This window comes from Lissotriton vulgaris, chromosome 5 (genome assembly GCF_964263255.1).
Source record: "Lissotriton vulgaris chromosome 5, aLisVul1.2, whole genome shotgun sequence".
Lineage (NCBI taxonomy): Eukaryota > Metazoa > Chordata > Amphibia > Caudata > Salamandridae > Lissotriton > Lissotriton vulgaris.
In genome coordinates, this window is record NC_141693.1 from 1,949,010,535 (window position 1) to 1,949,031,047 (window position 20,513).

Below are 20,513 nucleotides of genomic sequence, written 5' to 3' on the forward strand. Positions count from 1 at the left end.
TTTCAGAGGATTTCAAAGGTTTTTTAAATGCTAATTTCTAACTATAACGTGCCTGAAACCTATGTTTTTTTCTGTGAATTTCAAAGGTTTTTTAAATGCTAATTTCTAATTATAATATTCATTAAACCTATCTTTTTTTCTGTGTTTTTTAATTATCATCCCATTCTCAACCTGGTAAAAACTGCAAATCTCATCACTCTTCCATCAATACCTTCCGCCAACAAAATTGCCACAAACAAGAGCCCCGCCTATCTTTTTTTCTGTGTTTTTTAATTATCCCATTCTCAACCTGGTGAAAACTGCAAATTTCATCACTCTTACATCAATACCTTCTGCCAACAAAAATTGCCACAAATGAGAGCCACAACTAACGCTAATGATCTGCAAAGTAGGCGTTTCCGTGCAAAAAAAACATGAAAACACCACTTCCACATATTTTCAATGACCAGCTAAATCTGCAATGCGATCCAAAAAGCAGGCGAAAAGCCAGGTTAGCAGTAACAAATTAACATCAACCTTTAGCTGGTGTAAGGAGGTCAACTATCTACTGCGTGAATTGGACCCAACTCACAGCCATATCTAAAGACCAACACGTGATAGAGCTACTGAGCATGCAGTTCCGACAGCCAACAAGGCCACAACACCCAGCGTCACCACCACCAGAACCTCCCCCCCGGACCACCCCTGCTACTTCCACCGAGGCAGCGCAAAACAAAACAACAGAACTTCCCAAAATGCCATGGCCCCTCAGCCGCACAATAGCTGAATGTTGGGAGATGTGGCAACCAACTATAGGCAAGTCACCCATCAATAATAATGCACACAATGCCAAGTGTAACGCTGATGTGCTGCACAGACCTCACTATGCAAAGCACAAACCTTTCCATGTGGAGATATACTATTGATACTTGTAGGGTAGTGCACAGCAGATGCAACCATGTTACTTCAGGCAGTGGGAAAGATCTTGGTCATGTAGCTGTGTTGTCCCCCCTGGAAGCGGAAGCGGAGTGGTCTGGTCCAATGTACGCCACTCCAGCGTAGTAGTATGAATAAATAGGCCAGGCCCTGGGCGTGGTTCACTTGTGGGAAGACCAACGAGCCTGCCAGAGCGGCGGCCCTCACCCTGGCACGTGGCTGCCGCCATGACCAAGGGCCTCCTCGACAAAGGCCCCCTGCGCTTCCATCGGCACAGTTCCGCAGACTTATGTCTGTACTGACTACTGCCTTCAATCTACACTGCGGACAGCAGGGCTCACAATTCAGATGCAGTGGCGATTGCAGATGACGCAGTCCAGTTCGCAAGACACGTTGCTCCCATTGCAGCCCGCCCGGACCACGCATCATCGCAGGCTGCACACACGCTGTGTGTTTCAGATGCTACTAACTCACTGTACCATAAGTCATCGCCACGTCGCCTTATTAAGGCAGAATAGTGAAGTAGTGTGGCTCACTGGTTAGAGGCGGCAGACCCGAGAGCAGAGAATGGCCCGGGACCAGGGTTCGATTCCCGGTGCGGCAGGTTTCTGGACCAGGGTCAGCGGACTCGATAATTCTCTCGCCTCGGTGCCCACTCTGATCAGCGATCACACTCGGCAACTCTGGGCATTAGCTTGCCTCATCTTCACTAACGGCCCCCCAGACCGCCGGGGATGCCTGGTCTCACCCTGGAGATACCCATTAAGGGACCATCTCTCAGGGAAGCCAGGAAGGGTTTCGCAGCGGTCGAAGCGCCAGGACGCCTACGGGTAGCAGTGCGCTATATAAATGCCTACACACAATTCAGTAGACAAAAGACATTGCTCCCAGTGCGATCCGTCTGGACCACGCATCATCGCAGGCTGCATGCACGCTGTGTGCATCAGATGCCACTAACTCACTGCACCATAAGTCATCGCCACGTGGCCTTATCAATGCAGAATTCATTAGACAAAAGACATTGCTCCCATTGCGGCCCGCCGGGACCATGTATCATTGCAGGGTCCATGCACGCTGTGTGCTTCAGGAGGTGCTACTAACTCACTGCACCTAAGTCATCGCCACGTGGCCTTATCAAAGCAGAATTCATTAGACAAAAGACATTGCTCCCAGTGTGGCCCGCCGTGACCATGTATCATGGCAGGGTGCGCACACGCTGAGTACAGGTGCCACTAACTGTGCAGCTCAACTCAATGCCACCTGGCTGGGCGCCCATCCTGACCGCTGCCTCCGCACTACACTGCAGATACGCGGTTCACAACTCAGGATTAGTAGCAACGCAAATTGTGTAAGAGACTATAATGGGTTAAGAAAACCAAATGCTCCCAATCTGTGCAGCTCAAATCAACGTCATGTGCCTGTGGGCCTTTGCTGACCACTGCCTCCGGCCTACACTGTGGAAGACCGGCGACAAGTGGTGCCAACTAACCGTGTTCAACCCATGCCGATCCCACATGAGTAACTGTGTCCTGAGTCTTGAATGGAAGTGACCCCAAGTCTGTGGCACCGACCACAGCACCACACTCCCTTCGAGCAGTGAGGCATATTTCAATATGCAAAGCCGGTGACACGTAGTCCCTCTAACCCTCTTTAACACAAGCCGATCCCACATGTGTTACTGTGTCCTGAGCTCTGTATGACAGTGACCCCAACTTCGTGTAAAAAAATTAAGAGCAACCCAAGCCTAGTCATATCTATATAGCTGCTGTGTCAATTCAGTGAGACTCTGTTACTTAACCTATAGTAGTGATGATTATTTGTTTTTATATAGCATCATTGTATTTTTATGTTTTTTAATGTGGTCTTTGGCTATTGAGCCATGTTACATGATCAATGTCTTGTACTAATTATTTTTATCAGTCTCTGCTTCGATTGTTACATAAAGTACTGTGTTTTTATTTTAAATACTTTTAACTTGACATTGTATGCACTGTCTTTTATGATTATTTTAATCGAAATAAAGACGTTATGAAATGATATCACATGTCGACGAGGTTCTTGGGGAGACCGCCTGCCTTACAGGTCCTCCTTGTGTACAGCACCGCCTCTAGAAGGGCTCGGGCGCGTTGTAAAGCCGTAGGAGGGGTCTTCTACCTCGTAAACGGAAAGCACCACCCCTGTGGGAGGGATCAAGCGGATTATAAAACACACCAGGCTCTGAGGAACCACCTCTTTCAAGGAAAACGCAGTCGAGAAGGCAGTGTGAGGCGCCTGAGCTGCACCGTGCGCAGGAGGTGGGTGAAATAAGTCTTATTTATTCATACAGATCTCCCTTCCGTTGGGTTAAATCTCCCCTCTAGTATTAGCAGCTCTTTCGTTTTCTAGAGCCGTCAATACTCGCTGATCTTAGGAGGTTTATTTGCATCCCGGCATATGTCGTTTTATTATGTTCTGGACGTTACTTGTAATACGCCTGGACGTCGAGTCCGGGAATACGAAAACGATCGCGGCTTTGTGAAATTCTGGCTTGTAAAACGTTAGTTTTCTCATTTTCCTCAGAACGGTTCAACAGGCCATGTTTTTGGAAAGTGAATTCTAAAACTGGCCTCAGCGACCGATTACTCAAACTCCCTCCCCCACACTTACACACACTGACCGCAGGTTTACCGCTTACACTCTCCTGATCCCGGTGGCACGCGGCCCATTTCCAATAATTTGTCCCGGTATAGAAATGTACCTTAGTATGTGCGACCACGGGGGTCTACGGGTGTCCATCATCGGCCTCCTCTAGATGGCGCTGTATGTGACGGACTCGTGGTCGACATGTTCGAAAGGAGGCCAGTGGGGCAGCCCGCGCGCCCTCAGCGGCCATCTTTGAATGCCGAAGGTCGCGAGGAACACCCGCACTACCGTTTTCAAATGTGTCGCGACCTTTGGTCCTAACCCCACGTGCTCGTCCTCGGTACTAATTGTGCATACGCTCGATTCTTGGCTGTTTTACAAACATTAGAATAAAGTGACTTTAATCAGTGAAGTGACTTTTCCCGTCGTGTGTTTTTTTTATTTTTTATTTTTTTTTATTCTAACGTGTTAGTCATCAAGGGCGTTACTTCCGGTCTGAGCCGCCAGCGGCGAACTGTAAGGGCACGCAGGGATTTCAAACGCACAACAGTTGCACTTAATTAAACGTGGAGCTCGCGCTTGTCTCGCCGGCTTCTCTAATCTGAAAGATAAATGTGTTAAAGGTTTCGTTGTAACTTCGTTAGAGGACCCACTATTCTGCAAATGCGTTTGTATCAGTGGTCCGAGCCGCTGTAGTTTTTTTTTTTTGTGACCATCTCCAGGATCTGGGCAACCGGCTGTTGCTGCCATTTACTTTTTTTCTTTAACTCTTCAATTGCTTAATTCTTAACAAAAGTCCCTACCCCTTTATTCTCTGTATTTTTCCACACTCCATTCCTTTAATATCGGAACAGCTGATTCATTGTTCTGATACTGTGCAGTAAGCTGCTGGTCCTATTTTCCTTAAACTTGTATTTACAATAAAAACAATTCCAGTGAAGACCCAATAACTCCTCAGGGATCACTACTTACACTATCTCAAACAGTGGCCCATTCTCGCGCATCCATATCCCTGATGCGCAGGGGTCAATTTTGTCAATGCTTTGGTCGTTTGTTTCATAGTACGTATCACCAGTATATATTTCTAACCTATACACCAACTTTCCTTCTACTTGGTTGCTGGACCAATCAGTTGAAGTTAATATGACGCATCAAACTTATTTAATCAGTTTAATTGAATAAACCAGACTCAGAAGAATTATAACGCTTATCTTAATTTTCATATGCTAAATGGTACAAATATAAATTTCATCAAAGGAGAAAAGTTTAATGAAACTAAACACATTCTTTCTCCCCAACATGTACAGTAACCATTTAACAGGGGATAGATTAAAGACGGTAGTGTCTGCAAATATGCTAGAAACTATGACTAAGTGGATAGTTGAAAAGACAAGTTTTAGCGAAATACATTATCATGTACAATGGTTCCAACCTATTGGGTTTGTAGAAAAACCACCCCCTGGCCTAGGATATTTCACATTGGTGTACGTTTGCGCAAAGCTTTTTCATGTGTAAAGTACATGTTAATTTTAGGTCTACTTACTGTTAGTACGTATTATGGGGGTGTTGCTCTGTGAAATCCTGCTCCATCACAGCCTTCGCAGGTTACTGCTCTTAATTGTCTTCGCCTCCCCATACTGTCCCTATGTTTTTATTATCCTCCCTCGTTTACGTGTCTGTTGCTCCAGCAGTCCATGGTCTGTCTCCATTATATTCCCCTTATCTATGTGCCCCTACCAACCGCGACGCAGCAAGCTGCTGTGGTGGTCTGAGGGACCCTGGTAGTTTTTTTTAAATGAAAATTAGGCTCATTTCGGCACCCTTACTCGCCGCCCACGCCTCTAACTGCAGTGCTGCACGGCATGGTTGAAGCATTGCTAGGCGCAGCCTATCTCTGGTGAAACCTGATTGTTTTTTTGTTGCAATAGATTGCAAGAATTCGGGGCAAGGGAGAATGACTTTCCATTGAATAATAATGCTACTGTGGGTAGAATGTTCTATGAAAAGGCAGGCTCTGCATGGTTATATTGGATACTCTTAGCCTGCCATTCTTGTGATCTGACTACATCTGCCTTAATTTTATTAAATGCTTAATGTCCTGATCTTGTCATTTCTCTACTTAAATTGAACCCGACCCTGTCTTCTGTTGCAGGTAGTGCTTTAGAAGGACTGTGGCCTTCCAGACACGACTGCCCCTCTGCTCAGGGTATGTACATTTCTGCACTATGGACTATTTTTTCTTGGGGTGTGTATGATGACACTTCAACAGACTAGAGTTTCTGATTTTCCTATGAAGCTAACTCGCAGCGCACTGATGCACTCCCAATCCATCTTGTAATACCAGTTTTAGTTGTGCTGTAATTTTTTTAAAATATATTTTCTTACACTTTTTATATAGGTTGCGGACCGGAGATCTCAATTTGACCTACTGCTCATGGTAAGTACACTTCTTCACTTTGCAGTTTTTCTTGGGGGGGAGTGTGTATGATGACACTTCAACAGACTAGAGTTTCTGATTTTCCTATGAAGCTAGCTCGCAGCGCACTGATGCACTCCCAATGAATCTTGCAATACCCATATTAGTTGTGTTGTAACTTTTTTTAAAAATATATTTTCCTAACTTTTTTTATACAGGTTGCGGATTTGAGATCTCAATTTGGCTCACGAGGTGTTCCTCTCGTCTCCCTGGAAGCCTAATTCGCTGGCAGACATGTTTGCTGGGGTGCGGCGCGCACTTCGAAAGAATAAGACGCTTCGATATGGTCTTCCTATGTTCTTACTCATCATTGGTGGCTCCTTTGGCCTTCGGGAGTTCACTCAGATAAGATACGATGCCCAGAAGCTGCGAGGAAAGCTTGACCCGGCGCTGGAAGAGAAAGTCAGAAAGAAGAGTGTTTCTATAGAATCTGAGTACGACAAACTGAAAGACTCCAGTTTTTCGGAGTGGCAGAACATCAGAGGGCCCCGCCCCTGGGAGGAAACTCAATCTATTGAACCACAAAAAACAGTCGCCTCCAAGCAGTCATAATGGGCTGCGTTTAGTTTCAGCTCAACTCACAAATGTACTAAAGGCCTGAGTTGGCACAATATTGGATAACGTTCTGTGCAATTAGAAGTCGGCAAAGATCCCTATGGGCGCTGTTTTATCGCTTTATGCTGATTTGCAATTTCAGTATCGGACATTTATGCTGGCAGGCGTTCTGAAGAATTCGGTTTTGACTCATCCGCCATGTTGACTTCTTCAAATCCTATGGTAGGTTTCTGTGGAGATTACTGGGCGCATTTAAACGTTGTACTTAAAGGCCTAGTTACATTTTGGAGTGTTGGTGTGAAGGTTCTACTTCAGACTTGAACAATCTAGGAATATGGTTAACCCCCTCCATTTGGTAATGCGAACTTGCAACAGTCCCTTTTGTGGTGCATGTAACTGAGCTGGCACTAAGGACGCCCTACATATGTTGGCCATCTTGGCCTCCACGTACAAGCGAGTCCTGTGGTGAAAGCTGTGCTGTGATAATCTTGCGTGGTCCTGACCACCTGATTACTACATATGCACTGAGCACCAGCTATTCTGTTCAAAGTACTTTACCTCCTGGTAGGTACCATCTCAGTACCAAGGCTCTTATAGCCGAGCTCTGAAGTTGGCATCTTTACCAACATAGACCCTCCTTGGCAGTCAAAAGTAAAGGAGTTACTTGTGCCGTGGTCTTCACCCCAGAAACGTTTACTGCTGCATAAGTGTAGTTAAAAATGGAAGATTCGAACCAGTGGTACAGTCTACTCTACACTTGTAGACCCCGGAAGTGAGACCATTTGCTTTGCCAGCGCCGGTTTTGTATACTCTTGTCCAGGTTTATGCGGAGGTGGTATTGGGGTTCACAGGTTAGTGTAGTGTGTAATCGGTTGACACTAGTGCAGTGTATCCTTCAAAGGGGCACCCTTTCAAAATGACGTTTCTTTCCACAGGAGACGTGCGCAGACCGGATGTGCTTGCAGTTGGCTTCATGACATTGAAGGTAAATATTTACCCAGCCAGTGATGCCTGACCTCTATGGTTGTCTTGTTGCTTTGCTACTTACGTGGCCTGCAGTGATGATTTTCCGTGTTATTGATTCTTGATGATAAAGTATATTCTGAGCAGACTGCTCTCCCCAGTGACGATGATCCTTGTCTGAAGCACCAGTGATGCAACGCTGTTTCTCCTCTCCTTACAGGGCTGAAGGCGACTGATCCCTTGCCATAGCCCCAAGTGACGTTCTTAAGCTGTGGTGGATGTAGTCAGTGGCAGGTGAGTAGTTAACTGACCGTCCCTGATAAAGTAGGCCGGTTTCTCCTAATATAGCTATTACATGCTTGGCTCCCAAGGATTAGTAAAGATAGTCCTAAACCAAACACCAAGACCTGCAGTCTGGTTCTATATTTTCAGTCCATGCTGAAGTTGTAGAAGTTTCCAAACCCTTAATTTTTGGATTAGTATAGTTTTTGTTGTCTTTATTTCCATAAGTCCAGATAACGGAAATGTAAAATAGTAGATTAATAAATAACAGCATACATTAAAGTGTTCCTTAGAGATTTGCCACTGATTCGCTAATAGAGCCTAATCCTAATTAAAGAACCCATTGAGGTATCTTAAGAGCGCCGAAAATCTTGCTCTTTACTAGAGTAAAAAACTCCATGGAGTTATGGAAACTCATCAGTTCCACAGCTAAGTAGCAATCATTAAAATACCTTTGATAGAGGAGTGATTGCTGAGTGTTGCAGTAGCACTGCTCAAAATGAGTGACCAAAAAGGGAAAAGTCACGGTTTGCAGTAGCTTCCAGGGACGGGAAGTAAAATAATGGATGAATCTAAATTCCCTCTCTAGCTCTGAACACTTATAATTTAAAAAATGCGCACTGTATTTGAAATGAGGTTTCTAATGGGATTAGTCGGTGGAAACCGCTAATCCGATGGTGACGTTATCTGCTGCTTTAGATCACCATGGTAAAAATTCATGCTGATACATAGTAATTTCAGTGTTGCAAACATAGGTAAGCATTTGCTCTTTAGAACTTCCCTCCATTCTAATAGCTACGTTCAATGAAGGTAGCGCACCCTGGTGCTAGGCAAAATACTAAATGTCCATTTCTGCCAGTCAACAAGAAAAATGGCTTGGGGCTAGTAACAGAAGAACGTTGATAGCCTATTACACTTTTCTGCCTACTTATTTTCCCTACACACTTACCAAGCGCTTGTCCCTATGTGATGAATTTTGCTAAATGAATGCATAGGTGAAACTGCGTTTTAAAAGTGAGTGTTGTACGTTTAAAGCAGGTGCATTTTTCTACATGGGATTTTGTCCATGCAACGTTTCTAACAAAGGCTGAAAGGCATTCTAAGGTGACCTCTTATTACAGTGTGCAAGTCAAATTTTGTTAAATGTATTTCTCAGAACATTCTATGCCTGGAGTAGACCACCTTTGGAGCGTTCCAGATGCCTGACCAACCACTTTAACGTGGGTTGGTCAGTTATGGTCCCGTTTAGGAACACTTGTGGCAGCGTCCCAAAGTAGCTCTAGGCTTGTGCCTCTGAGAGGAGACTCCACTGTAATAACTTGCTATATATCCTCTAGCGCTTCTAGGGAGGAGCCCACTGTACCGTACTACCAAGGTTTAGTAGCCTGGCCACGTGCAAGGGAACCGTCAAGTTTTCGCTTGGTAAATCGCTAGTGAACCTTAACCAGATACTCTGGTTATTCGTGCCCTTTAAGGTTAAGTTGCATCTGCAAAGTCTGTTCTGATGGCACTCTTATCACTATTGTACCCTTAAATGGAGCTTTATTTTGAAATGTTTCTTTCCCCCAGGAGACCTGCGCAGCATGGATGTACCTGAAGTTGGCTTCGTGACATTGAAGGTAAATATTTAACCAGCCAGTGATGCCTGACGTGTATTGTTGTCTTGTTGCTGCCTGCAATGATGATTTTCCGTGTTATTGATTCTTGATGATAAAGTATATTCTGAGCAGACTGGTCTCCCCAGTGACGTTCCTTGTCTGGAGCACCAGTGATGCAACGCTGTTTCTCCTCCCCTTACAGGGCTGAAGGCGACTGATCCCTTCCCCTCCTTGCCTTAACCCCAAGTGACGTTCTTCAGCTGTGGTGGATGTCGTCATTGGCAGGTGAGTCTACAACTGCGACTGACCTTGATAAAGAAAGATTTGTCGTCCCAGAAGGCGCCCATATAATTGTGATATCTTTGTGCTGGAGGGGGCCTTGCCGTGATGAGCATTCTGCATAGTCCGTGTTTCACCTGATACATAGTGATTACATTGTATGCGCTGAGCAGACCTCCCTTGTAGCTCTAGCTGACTGACCAACCGCTGTAATGTGGGTTGGTCAGGAAGGGTCAACTACCTCAACTATGCACACCTTTATGTTATCTCCTAAAACACATTAAGCACGCTTAAACAAGTATATGCTCACTTTTGTACTTTTATATTATTGGCGCAACTGTTTGACTATGCACCTTGTACAGACATTACCTCACCTGCGACCTACCTCCTGTTTGTTTTTTGACTTACCTATATAACTATGCACCTTGTACCTATCTACCTCAACTATGTAACTATGCACATGTACCTTGACTATCACCCCCGTGCCATTGTAAAGCGCTCTGATATCTGCAAAGATCTTGTTCGCGCTATATAAAACTTTATAAATAAATAAAAGGGTCCAGTTAGCCAACATTCTAGCAACACTTCGAATCTCTAGGTTAGCGCCTCTAGGAGGAGACAGCCCTGTCCCTAGCTCTAACTAGGTATTTAGAAGCTCTAGACCAGTGGTTCCAACTGCTGGTCCTGGGGTCCATGGCGCATTCCCAGTTTTAAAACGCTAAAAAGTTCCTTCTATTATAGTTTTTGGCCAACTAAGTGTGACAAGAACTCCAGTCATTGATGTACCTTCTGGAGAGAGATGACTTTTATCCATTAACAGGTTCGACTCCTAAGGGAGCACAGATGGTTAATATGCCTGCTGCAAAGTATGTGCACCCTGCATTTAAAAAGTGTTTCGGAATCAAGCAGTGATCCATGAACTGCCATCAGAGCTGCATGATACTAGGTCATGTTCTTTCCTAGTCGCATCTTAATTGTCCTGATGGCACTCGAACATGCTACACTTTTTTTTATGGAACAGTCCTTTAAAACGTTGCTTGCTTCCTTCCCCCAGGAGACCTGCGCAGCATGGATGCACCTGCAGTTGGCTTCGTGACATTAAAGGTAACTATCCAGCCAGTAATGCCTGACGTGTATGGTGGTCTTGTTGCTTTGCTACTTACGTGGCCTGCAGTGATGATTTTCCGTGTTATTGATTCTTGATGATAAAGTATATTCTGAGCAGACTTTTCTCCCCAGTGACGATCATTGTCTGAAGCACCAGTGATACAACTGTTTCTCCTCCCCTTACAGGGCTGAAGGCGACTGATCCCTTTCCCTCCTTGCCATAACCCCAAGTGACATTCTATTACTGTGGTGGATGTCGTCATTGGCAGGTGAGTCTACAATTGTGACTGACCTTGATAAAGAGATTTGTCTTCCTAGAAGTTTGATGTTTGTGCCTTGCCTTGATGAGCATTCTGCATAGTCCGTGTTTCACCTGATACACAGTGATTACATTGTATGCGCTGAGCAGACCTCCTTTGTAGGTCCAGCTGACTGACCAACCGCTGTAATGTGGGTTGGTCAGTCTGGTTTGCAAAGTATTTATGGCAGTCTTTCAAAATTTCTATACTAGCACCTCTAGTAGGAGACTGTCACAGTACAGTCCATTGGGAACAGTTCTAGACAAGTGCCTCTAGGGAGACTACTTTTACAGCATGATCTAAGTTTAGTGGCCTGGTTACACAATCTGAGGTGTGCGAAAGGGAACAAAGACCAGAGCTTGCCAGTGAAGATCTAGTAAACCTTAACCAGAGAGCACTGTTTATTTGGTTAATAGGGCCGTTGTTACTATGTTCTTAACCTGTTGGCAGAGTTTTTGGATTTGGTGGTGCAGGCATGAATGTCCTTCTCGATTGCTCCCGACACCTTTGGTTCTCTTCCTTTATAAGCTCAGAACAAACCGCCTTCTGGAGGCAGCCCTGCATGGAACCAACCATTGCCTGCTGAGGCGTTCCACATGGTATGTAGACTGTACCTTTTGATCCGTTACCCTTGCCCTTGGTGGAGTGTACATGATGATATTTTAACAGGTTTCTGATTGCTAATGAAGCTACCTCGCAGCGCACTGATGCACTTACAGTACCCTGCTGCTGTGGTCGTTTCTTTGGTAGAGTCTTGACTTGTCCCTGTTACCTTACAGACCCCCTTCCTAATTCTGGGCGTTGCAGAGCCTTGTGGCACAACCGTGACTACAGCTTCTCTCCCAGACCAGAAGGTACGTCTGAGCTCCCTGTGAACTGCTTTGTTTGCATATTCATGCTGTGACCCTGGCAGAAGGCATGTTGTATATTTGTACCTTTCAATCTGGCTACTTGGTGTCAGTCCTTTCTTAGTGTTTCTACCTTACCAATCTCCCATAGTACCTGTGTTCTATCTGGTATGTGAGGATTCCAGCCTTGGCAATTGATGGTCTGGTCAGCTGTGAGGTTTACGGCTTTAACTTGATTGATCTATCCTAATAACCTGAAGATGTGTCATGCTACCTACTTAACTTACTTACAACTAGCCACTCGCCCTCTTTAGTAAAGCCTTCATGATTTATTAAACTGTTCGAGGTCCCCCCAATGCATCTATCTTTTTAGGGTAGTTTTGTCATTTGTTTGCCTAGACTGTAAGTTTCCAGTTGGTAGTTCCCCCTCTAAACTCTAGTGTTTATTGCTAGGCGCAGACTAATCGAGGTGGCAGGTCTACATGTACACACCCGAGCATAAATGATGAGCTCTTACAGACTAGAGTTTCTGACTTCCTGTGAAGACAACTCGCAGCGCACTGACTGCTCGGGCCATGCATGATGAGTCCATAATGTTAGTCTGACTCCGATCTGACTCCTGTTTTCTGTTACAGGATGCATCTGGGGACACGCTGCAGTCTTGAGTTGGTAAGTGCTGTGAGTATGTCCTGTATAGGGGCAGGTGTTAAACTCTGTTCTGGGGATAACTGCTGCATGGTGATGGATTTTCCTCACACGTGGCTCCTCGGCCTCATAATTGAGGGTGCTAGGATGTGTCCTGTATCTAGTTTCTTAATGTGGGCAGTTGCAGCTGGGCACCACTGTCCGCTATAAAAGCTGGAGTAGAAATTAGCAGTGGCCTTTCTTACTACATTGTGCGGTTCATGCTGGTTTTACAGCATGTAACAAGCTTCTGGTGCTAAAAATCATAATCCTGTGCTGACCATCACTTTGTGGAAATCCAGATTTTATAAGACTCGGCAAAGGCGCAGTTCAGTCCTGTATGGAAAAGCAGTATATGCTTGTAGCACGCACACAGGTTCTTTGCAGGATCCTGGTACTTAACGGGTCTGGTCCATGCCTTCTGTTTTGATAACTTCTCAAATTCAGATTTTAAATGAACCAATGACAGGAACTGCACCTATTGAAGTACAAACGTGTGCACATGCTTATGGGATTCTGTGTAATCTATATACCCAACAACCTAATAAGCAATCAATCAAGAGCTTGTTAAAGCGCGACTACTCACCCGTAAGGGTCTCAAGGCGCTGTGGGGGGGGGGGGGGGGGTGCAGGTTCCATTCCATCAAGGAGGGGGTCTGTTGAAGAGCCAGGTTTTGAGGTTTCTTGCGAAGATGGGGTTCGATGTCTGTCTGAGGTGGAGCGGAAGGGCGTTTTATGCTTTGGCTGCGAGGAAGAAGGATCGGCCTCCCGATCTGATCTTTCTGGTGTGGGGGACCACGGCGTACGAAAGCTGGGCTGATCGTAGGGTCCTTTGGGGTGCGTGGAATTTAAACAGTCTGTTCAGGTATGCTGGTCCGGTGCCGTGGAGGGCCTTGTGCGCGTGGGTGAGCATCTTAAAGGTGATTCTCGCCTCGACGGGGAGCCAGTGGAGTGTGCGCAGGTGCTGGGAGATGTGGCAGTGTTTTGGCAGGTTGAGGACCAGTCTTGTGGCGGCGTTCTGGATGTTCTGTAGCTTGCGGATGAGGTTTTTGTTTGTTCTGGCATAGAGTGCGTTGCCGTAGTCGAGTCTGCTGGTGATCAGGGCGTGAGTGACTGTCTTTCGGTGTTCGAGGGGGATCCATTTGAAGGTCTTACGAAGGAGGCGGAGGGTGTGGAAGCAGGAAGATGAGACGGAGTTGATCTGGCGGTCCATTTTGAGCTCCGAGTCCAGGATGATTCCCAGGTTGCGTGCGTGGTCTGTGGGGGTTGGCGGGTTTCCGAGGGCGGTGGGCCACCAGGTGTCGCTCCAGGCGTCTGGGTTTGGGCCCATGATGAGTACTTCTGTTTTGTTGGTGTTTAGTTAAAGGCAGCTGTTTTTCATCCATTTGGAGACGGCTTCCATGCCTTCTCGAAAGTTGTGTCAGGTGGTGTTGGGCTCGTTGGATAGGGAGAAGATGAGCTGGGTGTCGTCTGCATATGACACGATGTTGAGTCCGTAGGTTCTGACGATGGGGGCAAGTGGAGCCATGTAGACGTTGAGCGTCGGGCTGAGGGAGGAGCCCTGGGGGACTCAGCAGGTGATCGGTGTGGGGTCTGAGAGGAAAGGGGAGTCTGACCCGCTGCGTCCTGCCGGAGAGGAAGGAGCAGATCCAGTTGAGGGCCTTGTCCTGGATTTCTGCATCGTAGAGTCTGCGTATTAGGGTGCAGTGGGAGACTGTGTCGAACGCCGCTGATAGGTCGAGGAGGATGAGGGCTACTGTTTCTCCTTTGTCCAGTAAGGTGCGGATGTTGCGGCGAGGAGGGCGGTTTCCGTACTGTGGTTTTTTCTGAAGCTGGATTGGGAGGAGTCGAGGATGTTGTGTTCAATGGATGTGGCGAGTTGGCTGTTAATGGCTTTCTCGATGACTTTCGCTGGGAACAGGAGCAGGGAGATGGGTCTGTAGTTTTTGAGGTTGGTGGGGTCCGCTGAGGGTCTCTTTAGGAGGGGGTTGACCTCGGCGTGTTTCCAGTCGCAGAACGAGGCGGTCGCCAGGGAGCGGTTGATGGTTTGGCAGAGCAATGGTGTTGGTGGCTCTGTTGAAGATGTGGTGGGGGCAGGGGTCCGTGGGGGCCCTTGAGTGGATTGACTTCATTGTCTTCGGTGGTGAGGGCTGTCCAGTCAATCGCTGGTTTCCGGGTGTCGGGGTGGTTGGTGAGGGTTCAGTGTGTTGGTTGTCTTCGTCAAAGTTGTCGTAGATGCTCTTGATTTTGTGGTGGAAAAAGATGCTGAGTTTGTCGCAGAGGTCTTGTGAGGGAGGGATGTCGGTAGAATCGCTGGTGGGTTGGGCGAACTCCTTGATGCTGCAGTGTTCCTTGCTGTTGTGTGCATGGGTGGAGATTCTGTCTTCAATCGCTTTTTTCCTTGTTTCTCTGATTTGATGGTGGGCGTTGGTGGCGGCTCTGAAGTTGTTGTGGGCTTCTGTGGATTTGGTGTTTCTCCAGGCCTTTTCAAGGCGGCGGCATGTGCGCCTGGACTTTTGAAGTTCGGTGGTAAACCATCTGGCTTTCTTGGCACAGGTATTGTTTTTCTTGAGGGGGGGCTATGGTGTTGGTGCTGTCCGAGATCCATCTATGCAGGGTTAGGGCTGCAGTGTTGGGGTCGTTTTCTGCGGTGGTTGGGGTGGAGTTGTTGAGTGAGGAGGTGAGCTGGTCATCGGTGATTTTGGTCCAGTTTCTTTGTGAAAGCAGGTGCTGGTGTCTGTGGATGGTGGGTGTTCTGAAGGTGAAGTGGACGCAACAATGGTCGGTCCATGGGAGTTTAGTGGTGTGACTGAAGGTGATGGAGTTTCCTGTAGTGAAGTTGGGGTCGAGGGTGTGTCCTGAGTGCGTGGGCTCGGTCACGATCTGGCAGAGTCCAATAAGTAGTCCCCACTAAGGTCTTTGACTAGTTGTATCTAAGTGTGTCTAATGGGTCTGGGGCACAATAATGTGAGTGGCAGTCCCCACAGGAGGGTGATTTACTACCTCACCAATACCCCAGCAGGGATCCATCTCTAGTCCCCAGTGAGGGGGCAGCCCCTTGGATCAGAGCCTTCACTCCCATTTTGAAATGGGCATATTCAGTCTTTCTTCAATCTGAGGGAGAAATGCAGAAAGCACTCTAGACGGCCATGAACTATATAAAAACCATCCCGGGTGGGCCTGCCCTTAATAGGCATTCAGAATGCCAGTCTTTCTGCCCCTCCCCTCCGAGGAGGCAGAGGGTGCAATGGCTCCACATCTGCCACCGGGGGGGGTGTCAGAAAACCCACTAGGTACCAGGATTAGGGTTTTTTATACATGGTTGGGGGGAGGCTGCCCAGAATAAGCATGCCAATGCCGCCACTCCTACAAAGTGTCCAGTCTTTCTTCCCCAGCTCACCCACACAAGTAAGGTACCATTGTTAAGAGACCCCTGACGCTGGGTGGTAAGTCTAGTCAGCCCGGTGATCCCATAAATAAAACTGGGTATGGGAGTATGTGGTTTCTTAGTTTATTTGAGATTGTGTAGGTAAACCTTGGGGATCTATGCAAGTCACGTCTCTGGATTCTTCTCCCAGCCCCCCTCCCGGTGTCTAGTTATCAAATGTCTGGGATTGATGGGTTGTCCTGCTCCAGAACCAGTCTGTTATCTTTTTGAGCTTTTAACTACGTTTGACAATTTACAGTGTGCTTCTTCTTGCAGACGTAACAACCTGCTCAGGCTGCAAAACTGCTTCTAGATGGCCAAGACAGCAATGCTACAGACCGCTGTGCCAGATGGTCCTTTGTGCATGAACAGGACTTTGCTTTGAAGGATACTACGTGTGAGGCTGCTTTTAAGACTTGGAAACAAACCACAAGAAGCTGAAATGCAGTTTGTTCGACACTGGAAGATTGCTTTTGTGAATAAAAGTTCTGGTTCTCAAATGACTCCTTATTTGTGAATAGTTGTTGAAGCTTTTTAATATATAGGCAAGTCTTTTATCATTCTGTTGCCGGCTAACTGCTGGCAAGAGTGTTTTATGCATCATCCCAACTGAACCAGCATTCTTCTAATAGAGTGCCTTCTGAATATAGTGCCTTCTGAATATAGTGGAGTGACATGGTGCAGGGTACGGTCTGGGAACTGAAAGCACTGAACTAGTGGTATGAATGTAATGTGATTTAAAAAAAAAATGTTTTCACTTACCAGTTTAAATTTGTAGGTCGGGTAGATAATAGATGGCATGTCTTGTTGGCTGCTCATTCCTGCAGATTCTTCACCTGTAGAAGGAGTAGTTTCTTACCAGTTACTCCAGTAGGGGTATCTGTTAGTCATTATCTAGTGAATAGTCTGTGTGGGGACCCCGGAGCAATCAAATCTCTTGAACTGTCTTCATTGCAATCCTGCATAGACACTTAACAATTGAAGACACATAATGCAGCCTATACTGAATGCTACACTGTCCAGTACTTCAACTAGAAATGCAAAAAATATTCCAACAACATTTTTAAGTCCTGCCATGTTTCACCCATAGAGAAACTTCCCCTTCACAAAATCCTTGAAATCTGAGAGGAAGGGATGGGCAGACCAGCCCAGACAATGAGGATCATCCACACCCTGGACTGGGACAGCTTGATGAGCACCACCGGAATCGGGAGAATGGGTGGAAAAGCATACAGAGAACTGTTTGACCAGTTGACCTATAACTCATTCACCAGAGTCCCCTGCTGGTAATACCTGGATGCAAAGTCTTGTCATTTCATGTTTTAGGAGTTGGTGAACAGATCTACGGCTCTCGTGCCCCACCGGGCGAAGACTCCTTCGAGTACTTAGTTTATGACTCGTGGTTTTCCTGAATCAGTCTGCTGAGGGCGCCCGCCTGAGCATTCTGCGCACCAGGCAAATGGGTGGCCGTTATCGTCAATCCTCTGGCTAACAGCCAGTGCCAGATCGCCTGCGCTTCCTGTGACAATGTGCGCGATCTCTAATCCCCCTTACTTGTTAAGATAATGCATTGTGGTTGTATTGTTGGTCTGTAATAGCAAAGTTGGTCCTGAAGGATGGATGAAAGGCCTTCAGTGCCAAGTGAACAGCTGAGTTCCAGGAAATGTGGTACATTGATTCAGTCAGGGACCACAGTCCTTGGATCTGTAACAGTATGCGCTCACCATCCGTGGGGGGCAGCATCGTCACGATAGCCTGAGTGGGAATGTCCTTGTTGGACAAAACCACCTTGAAGAGGTTGTCTGCCGAACACCACCATCTCGAGGACTTCGGAGCATGTAGACAACTGTATTCTGTTGTCCCAGGTCCCTCTTCCCACTGATCCTACAGACATTCCTGCAGCAGCCTCGTGCATGTGGAGTGAGGGAGATGCAAGAGACCATCTACCCCAGTAGAGAAGACACCGTCCTCACTGTTGTAGATAGAACAGTAGTGAGAGCCTGAGCCTTCTGAAGGATCGATAAGCGTCTCTTTCGGAGGAGACACGCTTGCGGACAACGTATTGATCGATGCCCCCAGGTACTGTAGCCACTGGACAGGAGTCTGGACTGACTTGGACATGTGTGCAAACCCAGCTGGCTCAACAGCGGCCGTCCTGTTGAAGTACAGTTGTGCATCCTGGAAGGTGCAGGCTTTCATCAGCCAATGGTACAGGTAGACCAACACCTTGTTCTTTCTTGTGTGTCGCCACCACTGCCATGCGCTTTGAAAGTCCTTTGAGCAGACCACTCCAAACGGTAGTACGGGGTACTGACCAGGAAGCGCAGAAACTCAATGTATTCACTAGATTAAGACTATAACAGATACCTACTAAAGAACTGGAGTTACAGGACAAACTACTCCTTAGATTAAGTTGAGACGCTGGATTTATGAAGTTTTCTGGTGTGCAGACAAGTGTGACGCCCTCAAAGTTTCAGAACTTGGTAAATTCCATACCTCAAAAAAGAGCTTTGCAATTTGAATAAAGCTGTACATCTAGGCAATTTAATGTGTATTGTATCATTCCGTCATAGTGAGTAGTCGCAAACGGGATAAAAGTTGATTGAGAATGTGGGCCTTGTGTTAAACGACACACCTTTGGTGGGCATTCAAAAAAATGACTGGTAATAGTTATGTTCATCAGGATTGCAGTAATAAACTGCATTTTCCTAAAGTTAAGTAAACCACTCCTCATGTAATAAATTTGGACAGCATACTTACGAGAAGTTGTTTGGTCTTCAAATGATTCCCAAGTCACAGGTTTAGACTAGTGTTCTGAAAAGAACTTTCTTCCGTGGCTAAGTAATAAACAAGCATTTGCAATGCAATAGGTCTCGCATATACAAGAGTTCAAGCTATTGGCATTGTAATGCCATTTATGTTTGGGGCTCCCGGTTTTCCGTTTTACCCTTTCCTTGCTGGTGGGGGGGGGGGGGAGTTGGCAAAAGCAGGAATTAAAAGGTAGCGCATAGAGCTGAGGCACACAGATTCAAGCGTAATCTCATGGGCCAGTTCTAAATGAATCACTCTTGTGCTGCTGTTTGTCCCGTTCATCTCTTCAGCTCGTCGGACTGTGTGCAGCCTCCCTCTATCACAATGCCGCTACTCCTGTTAATTGTTTTAACGCTCAGTAAGTGCCTGCACAATGGGGAGTTGTGACAGGAGGCACAGTGTCCTGAGCTCCCTGATGATCCACGGTTGCCAGCACCAAGAAGCCTGCATTGTTCTCAGCGCCCCACCTCTGAGAGGTGAATCACCCCATTCAGCCCCATCCCTTGTCTCGGGCTGCGATCTCACTCTCAGACATGCCTGGGGTGGACAGGGAGTGGGCACCGGAGAGAAGAAACCGAATTCTTGTGTTTTCATCCCAGGCTGCGGTAGAAGGCAGGGCTCAGTCAGACACACAGGGAAGAGGGTGTAACCAAGTGAGACTCAGGCAGAGTATTTGCAGAGTTTGTTGCCAGACTGCATAGCCCATAACTATTGCTGTCTCTTCCTTCTTGCCCGGACATTACAAGCACAGTGTCCAATTCTGCTGCCCACCTCTTTCTTACTCTTACTCCCTCTCTTTGTTGCGCTCCTCACTTGCAGAACATCGTGACTGTTCTTTATTTTCCTTTCTGTCATTCATTCCCCAGTGAAATGGATCCAAAAAAAGAACACTTGTCTTACAAAAGTCTTTTCCTGACATTTTCTATTCCAAAACGCGGCCTCAGGAGGAGAGAAAAATGGTTTAAAAAACAAATACATAAATCAATAAAAGAGTAGTTGCAAAGTGGCCAGATTGGGGTTTTTTTCACACCCAAACACATTAGCGCCACCTTACAGAGTTTGCCAGTCAAGTGCTACTTTTCTTTTCATTAGCTTTCTGAATAATGAGTGTAAAAGCTTTAAGTTGTATTCCCTATGAGTGTTTAATTTTGCCTGAATGTTACTTTTTTTCAGGCAGCCAATTACTCTTGTCTAGTGCATAGTTTGAATTGAGTTGCTTCTAGGTGTTTATAGCAGGACACAATTTGGTTGTGTAGCTTAACACCTTCAGCGCGGCGCAAATTCTTGTGCTGTGCTGAAGGTTCTAATAAGTCAACGGGCTCATGACGGAACTGTTCCGTCATGAGCATCAAAGGGGTTAAGGGAGTGAGTTTCAAGAGGGGCAGAATGGTGTTTAGTGGAGGAGAGGATGTAGCACTCCTTGCCTATGACAGAAACTGCAAGGCTCTGAGACCAATGGCTTGTGATAGCACTTTTAAGCGTATTTGGGACATTCTGCGAATGGCAAAGTTTTCAGATGAATGTATTGTGTTGACCAATAACAATGCATGTGTGCATTGTCAATTTATATAAATGTGGAAAAATACTAGCTGCAGCCTTCTGCTTGTTGTAAAATAAATGTGGATAAATACAGATAAAATGCCCAAAA

General features: G+C 46.4%; 1 protein-coding gene across 3 annotated transcripts; it reads left to right on the plus strand.

Moving 5' to 3' along the window:
• Window positions 1–3,100: 3,100 nt before the first annotated feature.
• Window positions 3,101–16,554, plus strand: LOC147717835 (cytochrome c oxidase assembly protein COX16 homolog, mitochondrial-like). Of its 3 annotated transcripts, none has more exons than XM_086924611.1 (14): window positions 3,101–3,209; window positions 5,690–5,743; window positions 5,936–5,974; window positions 6,172–6,790; window positions 7,504–7,553; window positions 7,752–7,825; window positions 9,383–9,432; window positions 9,614–9,696; window positions 10,745–10,823; window positions 10,984–11,066; window positions 11,625–11,695; window positions 11,876–11,950; window positions 12,580–12,613; window positions 16,331–16,554. In XM_086924611.1, exon 4 carries the CDS (start codon window positions 6,248–6,250, stop codon window positions 6,563–6,565), a length of 318 nt encoding a protein of 105 aa, XP_086780737.1. In that variant the 5' UTR covers window positions 3,101–3,209; window positions 5,690–5,743; window positions 5,936–5,974; window positions 6,172–6,247; the 3' UTR covers window positions 6,566–6,790; window positions 7,504–7,553; window positions 7,752–7,825; window positions 9,383–9,432; window positions 9,614–9,696; window positions 10,745–10,823; window positions 10,984–11,066; window positions 11,625–11,695; window positions 11,876–11,950; window positions 12,580–12,613; window positions 16,331–16,554. The 3 variants fall into 3 exon arrangements, 2 of the variants coding, with proteins under 2 accessions (XP_086780737.1, XP_086780736.1); XM_086924610.1 differs by having other exon boundaries at window positions 10,745–10,794; XR_015296101.1 differs by lacking the exon at window positions 6,172–6,790 and having other exon boundaries at window positions 10,745–10,794.
• Window positions 16,555–20,513: the final 3,959 nt, after the last annotated feature.